This window comes from Pocillopora damicornis, chromosome 2 (assembly GCF_964200805.1).
Source record: "Pocillopora damicornis chromosome 2, jaPocDami1.2, whole genome shotgun sequence".
Taxonomy (NCBI): domain Eukaryota; kingdom Metazoa; phylum Cnidaria; class Anthozoa; order Scleractinia; family Pocilloporidae; genus Pocillopora; species Pocillopora damicornis.
The window spans coordinates 6463635-6484438 of NC_142671.1; the positions used below are offsets into that span (position 1 = coordinate 6463635).

The 20804-nt window shown below is 39.0% G+C and overlaps 3 protein-coding genes and 1 pseudogene across 7 annotated transcripts; 2 read left to right on the forward strand and 2 right to left on the reverse strand.

Annotated features, from left to right (window-relative positions):
* The first annotated feature begins 517 nt into the window (after positions 1–517).
* Positions 518–2405, forward strand: LOC113683072 (uncharacterized; annotated as a pseudogene). The gene is made up of 2 exons (XR_016184471.1): positions 518–1140; positions 1843–2405. The product of XR_016184471.1 is annotated as an uncharacterized LOC113683072 (transcript).
* Positions 2406–4424: 2019 nt separating this feature from the next.
* On the reverse strand, positions 4425–6854 carry LOC113683063 (uncharacterized). 3 transcript variants are annotated; one of them, XM_089198518.1, is made up of 4 exons: positions 6667–6854; positions 6165–6252; positions 5228–5334; positions 4425–4881 (listed from the first exon to the last, which is right to left on the reverse strand). In XM_089198518.1, exons 1-4 carry the CDS (start codon positions 6703–6705, stop codon positions 4588–4590), a joined length of 528 nt encoding a protein of 175 aa, XP_089054644.1. In that variant the 5' UTR covers positions 6706–6854; the 3' UTR covers positions 4425–4587. The 3 variants fall into 3 exon arrangements, with proteins under 3 accessions (XP_089054644.1, XP_027056064.2, XP_027056063.2); XM_027200263.2 differs by lacking the exon at positions 6667–6854 and having other exon boundaries at positions 5243–5334; positions 6165–6444; XM_027200262.2 differs by lacking the exon at positions 6667–6854 and having other exon boundaries at positions 6165–6444.
* Positions 6855–7155: 301 nt separating this feature from the next.
* LOC113683066 (uncharacterized) lies at positions 7156–10524 on the reverse strand. The gene is made up of 4 exons (XM_027200266.2): positions 10313–10524; positions 9260–9338; positions 8379–8491; positions 7156–7710 (listed from the first exon to the last, which is right to left on the reverse strand). Exons 1-4 carry the CDS (start codon positions 10346–10348, stop codon positions 7480–7482), a joined length of 459 nt encoding a protein of 152 aa, XP_027056067.2. The 5' UTR covers positions 10349–10524; the 3' UTR covers positions 7156–7479.
* Positions 10525–14083: 3559 nt separating this feature from the next.
* On the forward strand, positions 14084–19905 carry LOC113683065 (uncharacterized). 2 transcript variants are annotated; one of them, XM_027200264.2, is made up of 4 exons: positions 14084–14262; positions 16717–16795; positions 17775–17878; positions 18680–19905. In XM_027200264.2, the coding sequence occupies exons 1-4, from the start codon at positions 14227–14229 to the stop codon at positions 18932–18934; spliced, it is 474 nt and encodes a 157-aa protein (XP_027056065.2). In that variant the 5' UTR covers positions 14084–14226; the 3' UTR covers positions 18935–19905. The 2 variants fall into 2 exon arrangements, with proteins under 2 accessions (XP_027056065.2, XP_027056066.2); XM_027200265.2 differs by lacking the exon at positions 14084–14262 and adding an exon at positions 15857–16009.
* Positions 19906–20804: the final 899 nt, after the last annotated feature.

Sequence of the window (20804 nt, forward strand, 5' to 3'; positions counted from 1 at the left end):
CGCAGGATGAAATTACACCAGGCTATATGAGGAACTCTTAAGTACCAGGTTAATTTTCGGCGGAATAAGTTCGTGCCTTTTCTTAAGCTTTCTTTCAAATAACTAGTGAGACGAAAGAAATTTAAAAATAATAATGTCAGTTCAATCAAGACTTGAAACTGTTTCTACCACGCCAACTCGCTAAAATGTCATTTTTGGTTTAAAATAAAATACGGTTAATAAAGCCAAAGAATGGTAACAAACGTGTATATTGTCTTAATCATTGGGATTTCTGATCGTTTATATCCCACTTTCTCCGTACTGTCATGACTAAACATTCAAATAATTATCATGATAGTTTGAAAATCGTATCTCCGGTCTATTTCCGTAGGAAAAACTCGCTTTTGAGTGTTCCTTTGTAGATTTCCAGGAAGTGATTTTGTTTGAAAGAAAGGCGCGGATTTGCATACAGTATTTTCACAACCTAACTAAAAAACCTTCCCTCTGTTCTTCACTTTTATCTTCCTCTCAAACAGCAAAATGGAGCATGAAGTTCGGGAGAAACATCCTGCTGTCCAAACAGCAAAGATTTTTCTCGTAGTCATTTTGATAATCTTAGCCTTGATTGGAAACATATCTTTTATCGCCATCTTTGCTCGCTTCAAGGTGTTTCAAAATTTTCCAAACATTCTCTTCGCCAATTCCGCCCTGGTCGGTCTTATCAACGCACTCACAGGTGCTCCACTATTTCTCATTGCCCAAATCTTTCCCCTTTGGTTGAAAGGTAGAATGTGAGCCACGATTGCATCTGCACAACATCTGGAATTCACGTTGCTGAACTTGGTATCTATGTCCGCCTTAATGTTGGACAGGTTTCTGGTTCTCTTCATGTATCTGAGGTATTTCACGTGGAAAACAAAGAAGAGAGCGATCATGGCTGTCGCCTTTATGTGGTTTTTATGTACCACAGTGACGGCGTTGGCTTCTTTACGCTTGCAATTGATTGATATAAATCTTGACAATGTGCCATTGGGTAAAGCCAGAGGAATGATATTTGAAATACGCAAATCAGTGATTAAGTCAGTGATAGCTCTGTTTACCATAGCTGCAACCGTGCTTGGAACATTGGTCAGTTATGCCATCAACCAGAAGAAAAAGAGGGTAAGAAAACATCGTTTTTCTAGAAATGACTAACTTTGATGTTATCTGTGACAAAGTAGTGAAGTTTTGATTAGTGGTGAAGTAACTGCATCGTTAGACCATTAGGGTTTTGTTTTTTCAGTTACATATATAAATGTAACTCAAGGAAATCAAGGCGTTCTTTATTTCATAAGGAAACTCCAAAATCGCAGAGAATCAATTTTATTCAAAGCGAAGGTGACGGCTTGCTCTCATCTTAGAATGAGGGTTCGTTGTCTCCAACCCTGAGAGCGACACATGAAGAACTTCGTTTTTGTTTGTTTATTTGTTTTTTACGTGTTTTTGTCTGTTCGTTTAATTTTTACGTGTTTTTGTTTGTTTGTTTGTTTGTTAACACTAGCTGCTTAAATTGGACACAAGAAATACCAAACATGACACCATCGGTCTACATGTGGGAAAAAGCTGAGCAGTAATCAGCACGGTGATCGTGCTTTAAAATGTTCATAACACAACCTGGTCAGAAAGGACCTAACGTTGCGAGAAATGCTGCGACGGTATCTCGATACATTCACGCAGATTCAAGCTTAGATAAATGACATTGCTCACAAGGCCATATAAGAGAAACAAGATAGTTTATAATGAATTCTCCCATGCTTTTACTTGAATAACTTGGTTTTACAGCATATAGAGGCAGATCATTACGATTCCTTTTCTTTATTACAGAGAAAGGTCCTAAATCTAACCGCCCTTCAAGAGGAAGCTAGACTCCAATCGGACGTAAAAGCCACCAAAACTGTCGCAATGGCCATTGCAACCTTTTATGTTTGTTACATTCCCGCAATTGCCTTCGGCATCTCGGGTCGTGTTGACAACCAAGGGTGGTTCCCTTTTGCAGCTGGTTATTTAACCTTTATAGCGAGCGTTTTTAATCCAGCTATCTACGTATTACGTAATCGAAGAAACCGCTTCGCTGTCCGGCAACTCTTGAAAGATCCTTGCGGAACAAGCACTTTTCAGGAAAAACCCGTGAATCCACGAGGTGAAGAGAAACGAGAGGAGGATTCGACCAAAGAACTTCAAATCAACGAGTCCAGAGTACTCACAGATCTCCATAAAAACACAGAAAGCCCTGAACATGAAACCAAAGATGCTGGAGCCTAACAGAATGGAACAACTGTCGTCAGCAAGTGCAACTGATGTAGTAATCTTTGGCAGCAAAGATGGCAACATGGAGGAACAGATGAAGAAATGGGTCGGAAACCTGAACGTTGAAGAATCTTTGTCCACAAGGCTATGTGAAAACTCGATAAGAGAAGCAAGACTTTCATCCGCCAAACGGAAGCTGTTTGAGAGTTGCAGAGTGGGGGCATTGCCAGGAAGTGAGGCAGAAATATGTAGCATTAGCAGCCAAGATGAAAACGAAGAGAAGCAAGGAAATATTATGAAAGAAATCTGAATGATGAAGAACCTATGGCATCTACGAGACCTCGTGAAAACTCAGAACTAGACAGTGGACAGAACTAGACACTGGACAGTCTAGTGTCTCCGTTAGAGTTAGAAAAATGTTTGCACAGCGTCTCATGATATCCTAAGCAAAAAAAATATGCTTAGAACATCTTCTGTATGCACTTGCAGTTACTTTATTTATTTTTTTTTAGAGGGCACGGTAACGAATCCTGCAATCTGATTGGTTCTCAACCCGGTCAGTATTTTCCTATTTCTGCCCACGGGCCACGGTAACGCTTTCGTGAGTCGCCGAGTACATCCCAAATTTCGTTGCCATTTTTCATAAATATATCTCGTTTTTCCGGCTGGGCAGTATTTTTAAGCAAACACGTCGGTCACTACCTCAAGCCGATAAATAACTTGTGAATCCTCTCTTTTCTCACTCTCAAATCACTGTGGTCGACAGAAAAATATTGGTTTCAGAAAGGATTTGTTTAAGCAATAGTGTCATTACGTTGGCTGACTAGCAGCCTAAAAACCGTCTGCAATTAATTTTAATCGTTCACAAAAAGTACCTAGAAAGTTAAAACGTGAGATATTTGGTTACGGTTAAACTGAACGAACGAACTTCATTCATTTAATATCTGAATTTTCTCAAACGTTTTGTTCGTAGTGAAAGAGCGAGCAAAGTTTTAAATTCAGTTTTACAACAAATATACGCTCTCGCTGAGTCTTTCCGAGTCCGTTCAATTTAGACATTTGTACCGTAAATTGTACTGTGGAAACTGAAGGAATTTATTGAGAAAAGGCCGCATTAAATCCCCTTGTGTCTCATTGGAGTGTGCCATCGAATTTAGTTTTTGTGGAAGAAAGACCAGATTTACACACGCCATTGCAGCAAACAAACGAGCAAACTCTCAACTTCAAAATAAAAAATTTGAATTTACTCACAATTACTTTCCTCGCCGTTAACTTAGTGAACAGAGGTAAATCTTCGTACATGAATGAATCGTCGATGAGAGTGAATAATACTTTCCGTTAGATCATTGAATGTTTTTGAAGAAAACATTAGCATGTGTGACAGTCCTTGCCAAACTAGTTCCGTTGTTTTTCAAATGTTCTTGCGCTTTTTCTTTTCTTACGCGCTCTCTAATTGACAGGTGTCAGATTGTGACAGATACTTGTAAAAATAATGTTTCAAAGTTTGTTTGGAAACCTTTTAAATAACCTTTATCCTTACGCAAATGAAAATGTTTCGGTTAGGCATCTCTCTTTAATTTGCATCACCTCTATTTTAACTATCATTTACTCGCTCAAAAATTGTTCAGTTTATGGAAGATCTTGCCGTATTTACAGCCCTAAATCATTCGGGTTCTTTCGGAAAGAATTTCGTCAAGTTTAAAAAAAATAAATATGTTATTTACCGGCTAAGGGTCGATCCGTATGGCGAAAAACTGTGACTTCGGTCTTGAAAATGCTGCCCTCGGCCAAGACCTCGATCACAGTTTTTCACCATACGGACCTCCCAGCCGGCAAATAACATATATGTATTGTAAACAAAATCTGAAAATAACATTAATGTCAACAACAATTCCAACTTTTTCCAAATTTCCCACCAAAAATTTCCAAAGATGCCACTAATAGGTTTGCCTACAGTCTTGTCATCGGCTCGAGTTTGTTTCGCGAAAATTGTGTATTACGTCACGTGGTCATGAGGGTGTGAAAAAGCTTGATTCATGTCTGACACACCAACCGTAATTTGTAATCAGTTTGCACATGTCCTGAGCTCGTATCGTGTTGTGGGAGTGAAATTGGCGTATACTGGAAATTACTTATCTTATGACTCAGACAAAACTGGCTTCATTTGAAGCAACAATTTATTTTAGATATTCATGCATAGTAAACCAATAGATGTTCTTTTCTTTACGATTCAAAATACTCAATATTGTGGAAGTAGTAGTGACTCGGTCCTCTTTTACAAAAGAAAAACCAAAAATGTAAATGTTTGTTCATTTAGGGTGGTTACTGATCTACTTTGTATCGATTGTCCAGCGATGACCATAACTGATTCTGGGAGACAAGACGTCTGTTGATTTCTGTTAAGGCGATGTGAAACCTTCTTTGGAAATTTCTCACAGTGGAAGTATTTTTCGATTCGCTCAACTTGCTTTTCATGGCGTGATGTGACTGGTTGAGTTGTCGTCTTATCACCTTGGGCCTTACAAATTGTTCTTCTTCTCGTCGAGTAACGTCACCTCTAGCGCCTTTTCCGGTGTTTAGACAGTGAGAACAATTTCCTTCCAACATGCAGATATGCTGTTTGATAAAAGTAAATGTTTCGTTAAACATTTTAAAGACACTCTTGTCTCCTGCCAAACATCGCCATGTTCGGTTGGCCGCTTTAGCACAGTTCTCTTATTGAGTGTCCAAAACCAGGGAAATTATAACGGCCAATCAGAGCGAAGATTGACGTCATCATTAGGCAATGAGAGCTCAATTTACAAAACAGACGAACTGCATGAAGCGTAGGAAAACGCGATGGAACAAATCGCGATTGGTCTAAGTTTTGAATCTGATTGGTTGAGAGAGTGGCGCAAGTTTTCAAAACCAACCACAAGGCGAAGTATTAGCAATTTTAAGCGACGAAAAAGTACATATTTACCTCAAGTTTCCCTACGTTTTGAGCTTTCTCCCTAGTTGGTTTGTTTTCTCCGGTGGTTAATCTCTGCTTTCTGTTTTCCAAACGAGAGTAAAGCTGCGCTCGGTATTCTATAAGAGAGAATCATTGCAATGCATACGAGCTTAAGTGAAGGGCAATGAATTTGTTTTTGCTATAGTTCAGTTTGCATAGGGGCCTGATTTAATGCCTTCAGCAATCCACCGTTAAAGAATGTTTAGGACCTCCTATCATGAAATACACATTGTATGTAATTCACACACAATATGGATTCAGGCAAGCACTAAGTATTAACAAGAATTGTGAGTGTTTTGGTTTTGTTTGTTGATAATCTGAACGGCAGTAATCTCCATAGATTTACACTTAATCAAAGTCAGACTCGTTTGATGTTGCTGAAATGTTAGTGATGAAAAAGAACAACAGTTTCGTTGGAACAATATGCTGTCTACGCTCGTTCGAAACTAAAATTTTAACATCCTCTATTCGTGAATAAATGCTACTTATCACGCCCAATTGAGTTTTAATTTTTCATTTCAGTCGAGGACGGAGCTTTGCCTTGAAAATATGCAGCATTCAGCTGTTCAGGCATTAAATTATCTGTTCCCTTTACCCTTAAGAGCGAATTAGCATCTGGTTTCTCCTCACAGTTTCACTTTTTGGATCAAACATCAAGGTCATGAAAATAAAGGAAAGGATCGCTGACTAAAAAGAAGCTGATGTTTATTCAACAAATTCACCACGTTAGTGGCATATGGTATAATAAACAGAATGGATAACAATGCTTTTAAACGCTGAAGCATTCAGGATCAAGGTTGACATGTTGCGATCTGTTGACCATAGCCCAATTGACATAGAATTGCTATATTGCAACGACACTTGAAATAATAATTTCTACTTTCATCATAAAGGATCTCCGTCTTACCAGAGAATCTCTTTCCACCAATCAGTTTGATTTCCTTGAACACATGACCACAGGTACAAGACATATCTGTGGACTCAGAGTCGGGGATCTGTTTTCGATAAAATAAAGTCATCAATTTTTTCTGTGGGGCTTGCCACTCTAACATTATGACAAATTCACTTTTAACTTTCACAAAGCTCAATTTAATTAACTTATCAGAGGATTGGCTGAAAGTCTGTCACTTTCTGTCGCATTAAAACAATTCCCAGGAAAGTACTTCTCTGAACCAACAATTTTTTTTTGCGACTATAAAAGTACAATACATCACACGAACCGAAAAACTAATATTCAAAAACTACCTTTTCAAAATCAGTTGATACCATATTTCAGTATAGCACGTAGGAATGAACATCAAAAGATTTGAAATAGGAAACACTGTCACGGTCGTACCTTAGTGTGAAATTAAGCTTACATTGGGTCAAACGATGAACGATTCCGAGCAAAACGATGTACAAGTACTTACCATAAGGTTACAAGCCACACATTGCTGCCGTTGAATCATAACGGGGATTCTTAATACCTTCACTAGGACCTTTTTCTTATATTAGGAATAGTCTTTGCAGGCACGAGGTAAAAATTTTCTTTCACGCTCGTCATGAAAGCACCGATCGCGTCATACTCGCGTGCGCAAGGGGGTCAAGTTCACAGACGTCATCTTTCCATTTCGTTGCGTGACAGTCACGTAACATGATTCAACCGCCAAATACTAGGGTATTTAAAATGGAATATTGCTCGAAGAAACATCTATGCCATTGGATGTAGAGAGATTGTTTTCTTATACTTGTCTATTATTTTAGTCTTTCACCAGCGTGAAAAATATTGCGTTACAGTAGAGGGAAACGACTTTTCGCGTAAATTTTCACTTCGAGGATCTGATGGTAGTCAAATGGCGCAAAAATCAATTTAAGACACTTAACACCAATTGTAAACCCCCTATCATAAAACTTACTCCTTGAGTTTTTACTCTTTTATTTACTTTTTTATGAATGGTCCAAATTCAAATTTGTTGGCTTCGCAACATATGAACAAAATCCAAAACGTATACTTCAATGTATAATGTAAGACGACAAATCCATTACATTACTGTCAAACTCAATGACCGTCTGGTTCACCTGAGTAAACCAAATCAAAACAAGGGATAAGATAGACAATGCTGAATCTCTACTTTCTTCGCAGACACTTTTCCATGAGAATTCCAGTAAAATTGATAGGGAATACCGTAAAAATTCCCGTTCGAATTCACAGCCATCAATGATGATCCCTAGAAAATAGAACTTTACAGTAGCCAAACCAAAGACTGCCCCATGATTCTTCGGTTGATTTCTTGAAGAGCTTGCGAAAATCGTTCAGCTTCCTCTTCGGGGGAATAAAACAAAGAAACTGCTATGTTTTCGCGCCGATTTTCATGCGTATTCTTTCCATTTCTTCCCCTTCTTCTTCCTTTCTTTCTTGGCACTTTACTTGAGGAAGATGAACCAATAATTCCTTTTTTAGTTTTCAAAGCTACCTATCGTGATAAAAGATGGAATACCAAAGCATCAGCTGTCACTGATACGTAAAGTTTCCATTGGTTGGTTGCCGGGTTGGATCAGTGTCAGTATCTGATGACTGTTCACCTAACCCTCCCCCTCCCCCTCCCCAACCCAACAAAAGTCAGCTGATAACAAATTAGGGTTAATGATGGATTATGGGAATGGTAGGCGCGCAGTTGCTCAGATATTTAAATTGTCCGGTTGGTTCATTTGAACTGGTCAAAGGAATGCGTGCGTGACAGTTGAAGAAACCAGTGCAAGCGTCATGGGTTAGGATGTTTTTGTGGCTCGTCTTTGACAAAACCTTCATCTTTTCATTACGCATAGTTGGTAAGAGTGAGAATCAGCTTAAAGGCAGGATCTCAAGTATATGTCATGTTAGGTAAATCATGATCCTATTTCTATTATTTCAGTCCTTTCATCATATCAGAAGATTGCGTGACTAAAAATTCAGCCTTAAAAGCCCTGATGAAGGGGGCCAAAAATATGTTTTCAGAGCCAGAATATTGTTCAGAATTCTGCACTGCCTCGTTAAAATTTGTCTTTGATCATAAGCCCACGGGCAGAAAAGCGCAGCCAAATCCCAGAGCCAGAGACTTTCTTTCAGCAGTTCGCTACACTCATATTTGCGGTTTTTTGTTACCTGCTTCGAGCGACAATCTTCGGATGAATCCAGGTCGCTTTGGGTCTTGCTCTCATCCCCTCTGAATTTCATTTTCTTGGCTTCCAGTCTTGTGTACAGGCTAGCTCGATATACTGCGGAAACGAGGTAATTTAAAAGGAAAACTTTTAAATGTACATCTACACACAGTGCGAGTTCTGACCTTGCGTAAGGAAAAAGAAAGTTCGGTACATTTCTACTAAGTGACACGAGTAAAAGTAATTATTCCAAAGATTGAACCACCACAGTGTACATGCACTAATTTTTTCTACTCTTTAACCACCCCCCACCCCACCCCCACCCCACTTCTCATTAGTATGTCAGTTAGCCCACTAAGGAGGGGAGAGGAGGAAGAGGAAGCAGTATATAAAGCTAAATGAAGCGCGAATATTTCCGTTCAAAGGATTCCCTCTGCTCCCACTAAAGAGGCTTCCTGCGATTCAGGTCATACCACTTCCTTTGAAAAAGCTTGCATTTTCCTCTAACCTGCTAGTCTTCTTCAGGCGAAGAATTCACACGTGACTACATCATGAGACAAACGAAAAACTTTTATTGTTATTCACCACGATAAATAACCGCAACCTTTTCTACGAGAGAGGCGAGAATAAGAAAACTCAGGAGAAAACAACAAGGTGAAGGTCAAAGGTCACTATCACAGCTTGCGTGGGCAAGAAAAAGCAAAACGGGATGTCGGGAACCGCATGAAGCGTCAAGCAAATGTCACATAGCTGATGACAATAACCACAAGTGTTTGAGCCGAAATTTCGACCGGCAAACGCAGTCTACACTGTGATTAAAATTTGACCAACGAGGTTGTTAGCTCGGGTAAATAATCGAAGATTTGGAAGTTTGTACACACAGACCTGAGAACCTTTTCCCACCAATCTGCCGAACATCTTCGAATACGTGGCCACAGGTACATATCTGTAATGTGCCTAAAACCTGCAATGCATGTAAGGAATCAAGATGATAAATTATCAATCGTATCAAGTTTGTAAACTAAGATGTACGTCTAAGAACAAAAACTAGTTCCCCCCCCCCCCCCCACCCGCAACACACCTACCCACTCACGCCCCTGTCCTATGAGCCGCCTGAACAAGCTCTGACGCTATCGAGGGTTGCCTCTGCGTGTTCCTATACCGGGTTCGCTGGGTAAAATAATTCACCTTAGGAAAATATTTTTCGTTCTTCGTTAAACTCCCCAGCTAAAGGAACCACTTGGTCGACCCCACTGAGGGAAACACATTTTGTTGGGGTTAGCTTTGAACCTTGAACTTCGTAATTCTGAAATTACACGAGATATTAAAGCCTAATTTCACTCGACCTTATGCGATTTTCTGTACGAATCGTAGCAAGGGAAAACTTTGAGACAAGTCACACGGCGCGGCAACAGTGATTGTGATTATTCAAATTTGCTCTCCTGAAAAGCAAAAGCAAGACGAACACGTTTTCCGGGCTGATGATTTTAAAATAAATTTGCATATTGGCCCGTCCAAGCATGCGCTGAACAAGAGTTATAGGTATGCCTCTTATAACAAAAATCAGCTTAAGGTAAATTTTCACGCTGATGTACATAACTTGCCAGTTGATACATTCGTCAGTAGTAAAGTAAAAACAATAGCAGAGACTACCTTTTACCGATTAACGATTGGGTGAAACGTTTCCAAACGAAGCATTAACGTTCAAATCGAAATCACACCAAGTTATACTTTCTTAGATCCCTTCGTGTCATCCTGTTACTCGATTTTAATCTAGACCCTTCAAAGTTGTCAAACTGCAATTGCAAAGCGAGATCTTCACTTCGACTCACTCAGGTCGTAACAACATGTGAACATCGGCAGTAGAATATTCATATAATAAAAAAAACCCCGACATGGTTTAAATAATAATCCTCACACAGATTTCTGCCTACTCACCGTTGAGTTGCAAGCGAGACATTGTCGTAAAACCATGTTGATGGATCAGTGCAAACTACTGTGTACTGATCGAACGGGTATGATATACCCCGTGTCTGGCTCCACCGGAAAAGGGCACTTATAGTAATGCAAACCTAATTTGTACTTTTGAACATGAGTTGCAGTGTCACGTGCGTATCACGCAACAAAAGGTGCCTGTGACACGGCCTCTTAAAAGCTCCGTCATGGGCATGTAATTAGTAGCCTACGTGTAGCCGTACCCTCCCTCTCCTCCCCCCCACACACAAGATGAAACGGAAGCGAGGAAAAGTGTCAGGTTTTCATAGACGTTCCCTCGCTTCCGTTTCACCTTCTGGGGGAGGGTACAGCTACACGTTGGCTAGTAATTAGGAGCTATTTTTAAAGGACTATCTAATAGTTATCTTCAACGTCAACTCAGAAAATAGCTTGACAGACCTTAACTTTTCCAACTCGCAGTCTCAAGGGTCGGCTTATGAGCAAACCGACAATCATGCATTCGAAGTTTAGAAGGGAGTGCTAGTTTAAATTCTAGCAAAACCGTAGTACATAGTGCAACAAAAGTATTCGCTGAATAAATATATTTTTTTCATACGGTAGGGGGAATGATCAATGTTTTGCCACGTTTGCTGATTTTGCATTTAGCCATCCCTTTTTATGATAAAAATAATCTGGCAAGTTAATAAATAAGAAAATCAATAGGATATTAATCGCTGACGGGTGACCAGCCATGACAGGCTTGACATATAATGAAAGGGGCCTCACATTTCAATTGAGTATTATCTGTCCGGTAAGGACTCTGGTATAAGCTATAGGATGATTTGTCTTTAATAACTCGTGTCTCTTCTCAACTCAGTGATAAGATTCAAAGCCTATTATCAGCAAGTTATAATCGTAGACGAAAGTCTTTCTGTTTGTGAGGAACTCGATGTTTGAATTTTGGTTTTCAATGATGGAGTGATCCAAACTTATCACCAAATTGCTTTCAATACTGTATTCTGAAGTCGATAAATCTCACTGGATGACCACTCAGTTCTTTGCTCGATTGAATCGTGATGAAAAAAATCATTTATGTGACACGATTCGAACTAAGTAGCAGTCAGTTACGTTAACAGTCGACCTCATGAGAATCAGGTGAGGTTTTCCTCTGTACAGAGCAAATTCTTGACAAACGGGTAACTGATTTCCTTTTTAAGGTTGTCGGCCCACAGCAGGATGCCGAAGAGAGTGTTTCTTGTCCGTGATTCTCACTTGACCATATTTAGCTAAATTTGGCTGAGGTCACGACCATATTGAAACGACTGACTAATATTAGATGAGACGCCCAAACATGGTTGAAAATTTAAATCCTATTCAAAAGATATTTGAAAATGATGCATTAAATATATCGTCGAGGAATTATAAAACATTTCAGAAATGATTGAATTCACTCAGCTATGGTTCTTCAACAGCGTCTAATAAACTGACATTTGTTCGGAGGTAATTTTTTTAATTTGTTTCGATTGATGGCTAAAATACTTCCATTTAACCTTCTGTGATTTTGCAGGATTTCAATTTTTTTGGCATGAATAGTGAAAGTCTGCATCTGCGAAAAGCAACTGAACAATAAAGTCACAATTTCAAGAATCTTTATTCTTCTAGGAAAGGAAATACTTTAGACTCGAAATAACAACTGATCTTCTGACGAGAAGTGCTGCACGATAGAAGCATTGACCAGCGTTACCAATGTTAAATAATGTGCAGAAGTAAGTCAACATCCTACGCTGTTGTAGAATTTTTCACAGTGTATTATTCTACCTAGAGCTATGAATAATTGCCAGGCTCATGAATTGGAATTTTTATAAATTTACTTGGTGACTCGGCGATTCAACTTTGTTAAGTCAGATAAACATCCATGGAAACTGAAAACCGTAACCATATTGTTAAGAACTGATAATTCACAGGCAGTTGAGCTGTGTAAAAAGTTTCCTTCTACGCGAGATTGAGTCTATAAGTGTGCGATTTTAGTTCACTTGGTACTCCCCTAGAACAAGTCAGTAATCTAGAAGAAAACCCCGCATAGATTTTTTGCTAAGTGGCAGGTGAAGATCCCAAGCATTACTGAGTGATGTGGTGGCAGACAGTAGGCGTTGCGATGGGCGGAAAGGTGTAAATCATCATAATAATTGATAAGTACACCGCTGCGGTTACGAGACGATCTGAAAAATCCAATCGACAATTGAATACTAGCCAAAAATAGCATGATTAATTAATATTTCACGGCAACAGAAGTGCCAAAAATTTGTAAAAAAGAAAAAGAAAACCTAACCAATTGATCACTAGAGGCAATTAAAGCTCTCATGAACACTATTGCTAATGCATTGCTGGCTTACGTCAGTTTCATTATTTTATCTAGAGAGCCAGACGAAGACATTCGTTGAAAGAATCAGACTTTTAGAGTCCATATTTAATACCCCTAAGTGTAAATATCAGACCCATACAACACTAAACGTCAACGAAAGATTGGCAAATTGCGTCTGTTACGTCGAAAAATTAATGGATGTGATCTTGAAAATTATTGAGGTTTCTCTAATAAGATTAGCGTGTTGAGCACTTCCTGGCACTTCCAAAGACGATCGATATTAATACAGAATCTAATAATTCAGTTGACTCACTCTTCTGTTTACTTAATATAAAACCATAGTGAATACGTTAATGTTTTTTAAAACAAATTTGCTATTATTTAAGCTGTGGCCCCTTTTTCGTTGCAAAAATAAAAATGAGGAGAAAGCGGTTTTCGCTGCAATCAAACAGAAGAATTCTGTCCAAGGGTAAACTGGAATAAAAACGGTAAATTTTGATGTGGCTCACATTGCCGTCTTAATGAAAAGATATCTGATTTGGGAAAATGCCTCAAGCTTTTGACGGATACTAAGACCTTTTAGGGATGGGCATGAAAGCTTACTGACTTTGAAGTTACCGGAAGTACCACAATTAAGTAACAGGAAGTCGTTTCCAAGGAAAGGGAGGGAACCAACATTAATTCAGTTTTTGAAAATCCAAGCGGAAAAGGCGTCGAGTTGACCCTTCCTTGCTCCCTAAGGAAAAAAAACTTGAATTAAAAGGGTTTAAAACAACAAACTAAAAATATATTTTGGCACGCCTATGAAGAAGGTCATAATGGTTTGCGACTCCCTCAGTAGCCTTGGAATGCATGTCAACTGTTCGTCACTGCATGTGGCGACTGGTCGGCTGGATGTGAAACGTCCGATTGACGAGTCCAGTTTAAAATAGAACGTTATCAAACTAGAAATATTTTCATTTCAAAGTTGCATTGCATGCAAATGGACTTCACATTTTGTCAACCAAGTAACCATACATTAGAGAATTTGTCCGACTGCACAGTATGATGCAGGTAACTGATGATGGCTAAGCTGCAGAATACCCTGCCACTCATTTACATGTCATTGAATAAGAACAACGTTTATTTTGTTATGCCTCGATCTTCAAAGCCTCTCGACACATGTAAATGAGGTTTACCAAAGTGGCAGGGTATTCTGTAGTTGCTCCCTGATGATCTTGATTTGTATGGAATTCGATGAATCAGCAGAATAAAGGCAGAGGCAATTGAGATATTTTGATAAACGTGCTCCATACTGAAAATGAAACTCGAATAAAGGAATATAGTCACTACCGTATCCTCTACAAACATTCCGTGTCCTTCCCGCTTTCTGCTAGAAATATTAAATAGTAGCTGACATCACCGATTACGTCATAATCATGCGATGTTACTTACCGATTAGCCAATATGATTTAGTGCCGTGTCAGCTCAGTGAGTGATATGTCCTCGTCAGCAGGAAATATCTCATGACCGTTTCTTAATCGCAAGTCTCGGTGGCCTAATGTGAAGTTTAGCCATGGTTGTTGAACGCTGCATTGCGTGTAATCAGTTGGTAAGTCTGAATGACTGAGTATTCTCAGCTAAACCATAGTGATGTTTAAGAATGCTTTGTTGTGTAATGTCGTCATAATTTATGTGAAACCTCAGCGTTTCATATATCCCTCACAGTTATGTTTCCGGTATAGATTTTGCCCAAATTATGAGAATTAAGTCACAATCAATGTAACGAAGTAATTACAAATAAGATAGCCACGCTTTTGAGTGTAAATGCGGTGCTTTCGCGTGCAAAGATCGCGAAAATATCTTAATACGTCTCGTAAGGAATAGAGAAAAACATTCCACCAGCTCAGTGTCACTATCAGACAGTACACGGTAAGAACACCTTTCTTACCAATCTCTGTTTTTGAAGGGAGTACAACCTGACGTTTTCTCCTTTGCTTACGAGGAAATAAAGTGAATGCCCACACGCTTTCCGTGAAACACTCCTCGTTTCTCGTCACGCCTTAGTAGAAACTTCTCGCGTGACACACCAAGGATCACGCCTCCATTTTCTTGTAAGATAATGTTCGGGGTGTATTTGAAATATGCGATCAAGTCCATTATGTGGTTTTGCTAGCACTCTAGAAAAAATACCGCAAATCATTGCAAAGCAAAGATAAAGAAACGCTAAATATGGAAGGCAATCAACCCCTTCGTTTCTTTCCGAAAATTCAGCCAATTTATAGTCACGCGCTACCTCACCATATTTTCACTCGTTGTTTAAGACTTTCAGAATTGACTTCGTTTTGCAAGAACCTAAAGAGACAGATAAATTTAGTCAGACAGATGATCATAAAAATCAGGAGAATAAACCAAACATGAGAGACCATGGTTAAGAATAGAGAAAGATTAGCCCTGGTTGCATACAAACGCGTTTAAAAACTTAGATAGTCCTTCAAGATCAACAAAGCTAACAGTAACTCCTCTAAAAATTGCACCAAGAAATTGACGCATAGCATGGGGAGCTATTCCTTGAAATTTGTCTTTTGTGAAGTTTGACGTCAAGTAAGGAGTCTGCCAAGTTTCGTCCTTGGAGTCTTGGTCACGTATCACACGCATCAAAAATTAGAAATAACGCATCACGAAAAATAAGATAAACTTTAAGATTCACCTATAGCGAAAAGCGAAAAATTCACAGCTCACGGGGTTTTAATTTCGTACTTCCACTGGTCATGAAAATTAAAAAACAATCCCGTATCACGCAATAGCCCTCCCTTCCCCATCCCCCTTTTCAAATGAAGGCTCAGTAGATGAACATCAGACACTATATTGTGAGGCCATATGATGGTGTATAAGGATATGGTGGGTCATGAAGATGGGATTGTTAACAGGTAGATACACACAGAAAAATTACGGCTGAAGCTGAAAGTTTCACTCTGTTTTCCTCGCTGAAAGCCAAACACTGTTTGACGTCTAAGATTAGGCCAGAATGAGTTTAAAACGTAAAGTAAATTTCGTAATCGTACAAAGTATTTCGTAGAAATTTTCGTGTCCCAGTAACAGAAGCTTATCGCTCATAGATAAACTGATACAACTCACACCTTCAACCTTCACACCTGTCTTGTTTGCAATCTATTCAAATTTGGCCACGTGACGTCACTCGGTACTGAGGCAGACTGACGTGTATTATTAAAGCTCGAGAAGTTTCGGCAGAGTCAGTGAGTCTCTCTACGATACAGCACCGGAGCAATCTCCTAAAGTTTCCATTATCTCTATAAGAAACTATGGTGCTTCAACAGTGTTTGGCCTGTAACTCAGTGGTAAGATCAGAAAACTCCAAACCTTTAAGATATTGTTATGGATGAATACGCTTCTGGCAGCTGCTTTCCTTGATTGTATTTTGAATATTCAAATCTATCGTCGTATGCTGTTTTTCACGTTGTTTTTTCCCTGCATCAGTAGGACAGCAAGACCGAACTTTACACAGTGAGGTCTCAGTTACTTCGATTCTTTCATTCATTTTATCTGTAGCTGTAACTCGTTTCAAACAAGAGTCGATTTTACGTCTTCGCGTAGTGCGAGTTAAAGATGGACGAAAGATCCAGACGGACCACCCTTCCTGGTGCTGAATGACAAACACGCGTGCTAAATATTAGCCACGATGTAAAGTTTTTTAATAACTCGCTTTCTTTCGAGAAAGTAAACATCTACAATTAAAGTAGAAATTTAAAAGGAATACAAAAGAGAAATCGCAGACAAACTGACAGAGGATATAACACAAGGCAATAAACATTTCCGATCACATGATTAACCAACGTATTTTAAGGATGGACTTGCTGGAGCAAAGAAGGCAAAAATATGAGTTACTGTTTTTAAACGAAGCTGAAAAAGCTTTTGAGCCATCACAATCCTTGATCTTTTTACTCTCGGCAATCACATTTATGTGGCGCACAATCAGTGAAAGACGGACTGGTTTGCATTCATATGATTCAAGGGTTAATAATTTCTTGTTTTTAATCTTACATAGAAGGCTGACTCACGCATATCGTGTGTGTGTGGTCACGTGTTTGAGCGTTCCAAGCTGATTGGCGGAAAAAGGTTTTCAGGTAAGACTTAGCTGTGACACCTCAATCAATCAGTCGCTCTCTTGAAACATTTTCTTCGACGCGTTAACCCTTTACTTCCTAATATCAGTATGTATATTCTCCATACTTTTCTCCGTACATTTCCAAAGAGGCTGACAAGGAGAATTTGTTTAACAATCAAGAGCTGCTTTAGTTGGTGATCATCTCCCCTGTTCTCATGACTTTCGTGTTTGTTTCAGGGCGGATATTGTAATGGGTTAAAGGCTTTAAGGCTTTGAAGAAAATGTTTCAATGTAATCAATTAACTTCCAAATTCTTGAAGTGTAGGTTGGAACTCAGACACATCCTCATGGCTCTTGAAACTTACGGTTATTGGTAGGCAACTGCACATCCCCGGTTAAAGAACATATTTTCCGGTTTTTGTACAGAATAATCTGCAAAACTCAACCCCAAAAACTTACCATTTCGAGCGTTTCGAATCTGTCGCATGAAGTCCAGTGTAAATCTCACCTATGGCTCTCATTAGTCCATTTCACGGTTGCGTGCTTGGTTGCCAAGCCTTTGAACAGGAGTGAGGCTCGTTATGATGCAAAACTTGCCGCTTTTCAAATGTAAATTATATTGTTATCATACTGACTAGATACCAGTCTCTATCACAACATGGTCAACTTCAGCCTCACTCCAAATCAAAGACTTGACAACTAAGTGCACAACTATAAAATGGCCTATTGTGTCTTTTTGTCCTCGGGTAACTTTCATTTTTTTTAAATATTTTGCAAATGAAAAGCCTGAACCATCTTTCTTGTCTCGGTTACGTTCATCGCGCCACAGATGTAAGAACTAGATGAAGTAATGTCTTTTTTCAGGCTTTTTTTTCATCACTGCTTAAGTAGGATTCATAATTGCGAAGATCACTCTCATCTTTGAAGTTTTGTATAATACGGGTAAACAGTAGCGAATTAATTTTTTTAATGACTGCGTCTTTTAATGGAATTTTCAGAATATCGAGTGGAGCTATATTCTCGTTTGGAAAACAGAAGAATGAAGAGGCTCACAAGAGAAAAAAGGGGAGGAACCGAAAATTGCAAAAAGACGCAACACAAGGTGCTAATAACTGATAGAAAATGATCGTTGACAGTAAAATTCAATACATGTAAAACGAAGGTAGGGCGGCAGATGAGTACATTGTAGCTATAGTTTATTATGGTCTGTTTTGCTTGAAAATACTGAGAAGCTTCATGTAATCTGCTTCGAAAAAGGTTAGTGGGTTTTCACCTTCGGGTTTTTTTTTCTTTTAAAAATTGCGGAACCCGATCTTAAGAAGCGACGTAAGCTTTTGCGTCAATGGTCCGCTACTGGCGACGGATATGAGGAATGTGGTGGGGAGCATAAGTCCGAGAATAATGCTTACCTCTGTTATTTGTGTTTCCTTATCTCACTTTAAGTTTACTGCAAGGTCAAGTCTGACAAACAAAAGTATATGCTCTGAATGAACTTAAATTACAATAAACAATATAGAGGCGCGGCCGTGACCTATTTGCCATCAGCTGTGCACCATCTTGCCTAATTTGCCTTTCATTGTCTATGTGCCTTCGACATCATGAAAACCACGCATTGGGCGTGAATGTTAGTGGATTAAAAAAGAAATAAAATGATGACCCTGGAAATATTAACTGAAGACACACCTTAGCAGAAAGGATAAAGCGACAATTTTCTGCTGTCCTCAATACGTGGTCTTTAAATCATTTTGTGATATAAAGTTCGTTGACGCCTTTTAACTTATGTAAAGCTAGACGATGTAAGAGAAAACAATATGAATGCCTAACCTTTCTGGGCATGTACCGCGAGTATTCGCAGTGTAGATTCTCTCTAGTTACTGTAAATATTTTCTTGTTTTATTCCTAGGTCAACAAAGTGACAGAAGAAACAGCTTCCGTGCATCCCCCGCGTAAAGTTAAGGCGTCACACACATCCGGCAGATCGGGTTTGGTTCACCGACGAGTAAAAACCAAAAGATTTTCGCACACAGCTGGCTCTGTACCAAAAAAAGCGGCCGTGCCCCCAGAACTCGTGTCTAGGCTTCCAAGTGCTCTTCAAGAAATTAACAGAAGGTTGACAGGACAGAATCTCATGTGGTGGACAGTGCACTGGCTGCAGTAAAAGTCCGGACAGCTATCCTTCTGATTAAATTTCTCAACGTAAAACGTTTTATATTGCCAACCGGCCACAGGGAAGAGAAGGACCAAAAGTCATCTATGGAATCAACGAACTAAAAAAACAACCAAAAAAATTACAAGACATCATCAGTATTGTTATCTGTTCTCTGCGGTCGTAACGATTTTGGACTAACTGAAAAACCCTGCACATGCAGCGAGGTGATTGAATTTCCTATAGGAGGGGGTTACTAAGCCAAGTTTACATATGCTAGCTACGTTCCGAAATTAAAACTCGATTTCCTTTATGCACATTATCTTTAGGTGCATTATCTTACAACTCCTTTAATGACATACTTCCCCGCTGTATTCAGGTCAGGCGTAACAAGGGGTAGGTTTGTATATATTTTCTTCTCACTTTCAATGGCATCTGACGGGTGGGATGTTTCCTATGTAAATACAAAGCATTTTAAACGACCGGGGGTTTATTTAAGCAAAATGACCTAATTTCCTAAAGCTGGAACGGATAGTTGAGCAGTTGTTTTTAATTTCAGCACAAAACCTTCTTTCATCAGTTCGCAATATGCTGTTATCTGTAAATATGCAGACCGGTCAGTGTAATGCACTTTTTATGAAGAACTGGAAAGAATTATTTATCAAACATTGATTGCGCCAAAGACATCTGAAGCGACAATTTTAGCGGGAAAAAGTAAAATATTAGGTTCTAAGTAAAGTTTTTAAAACTGTTTGAATACAAAACTATCTCAGGAAATAGAGATAAACTCTGCCAAAATCAGTCTTAATCAATATATATCGATTCCATATAGTGACGCTTTTGTCGTGCCTTTCACCTTTATCATATGATACTGAACTGAAAAAGAAAAAACTGATAAATTAGTCGCCGCTGTCCTACTGTCGGCACGCAAAGAAACATTTATAATTACGTGGTGGCACTTTTAAATAAATTGCATCTCCTAATTACTGTCTAGTGACCCCGTCGACACAAATATCCGTAAAAAATTAAAAAGCCGATAATGATGTTCTCAGGGATTCTTTCGAGATTCCTATTGAGTTTGAAGAGCGACAAATGAGAAATATAAAGCACGGCAAAGACTTCTGTTTGTATGCGACCAGCAAACTGAAAGTAAACCGGCTCTTTTCGCATCAAGGGATATTTGCAAAGTTTACTCAGTGGCAAGTTGTATTGTCAGCCGCGGCTGAATTTAAAAGACCAATTTTAAGTGACCAGTTGTCATCACAAGAGGTTCTCGAAAGGATTTTGCGCAAATATTATACAAATACCCGACATTTGAATGGATACATGAAGGAAACATAAGTAGCAACTTTTTTAAACAGTAGGCGTTTTAACAAGCTAAATTTCAAATGGCCATGTCCGCACATAAATTTACGGTTTAATTTGTACTCCCGCGAGCACGTTCATCAAAGCCGGCCGATAAACTACGCTCGTTATTTCTATCCAACTCTTCACGAGAAAGAAGAACCCTTACGTGGGTTCATGATACTCTGTGCTATCCTGAATTGCGAAACAACGAGAAGCTGTTCAACAATAATAGTTTACGAATAGATATCATTTTTTCCAAAGAAGTCATTGACCCGATAAAAGGGCCACGTGGAAAGCGGATGTTCCTGATCCGAAAGCAAAAAAAAAAAACTGACAGAGTTAGTATAAACCGGTTTACCAGAAACTGTTCATGAACCATTTCGTCAAAAAGTTAATGCAATCCCTAAAAAAATAAAGGATTTAAATTACAGATATCAACACATTATTGTCATTCCCTTCTGTGGGAAGATTGTTCAGGCGGAATCTTTCACAGTACTCGCTTCTTCGGCTACTTGGTCCACGATTGTTATAGATG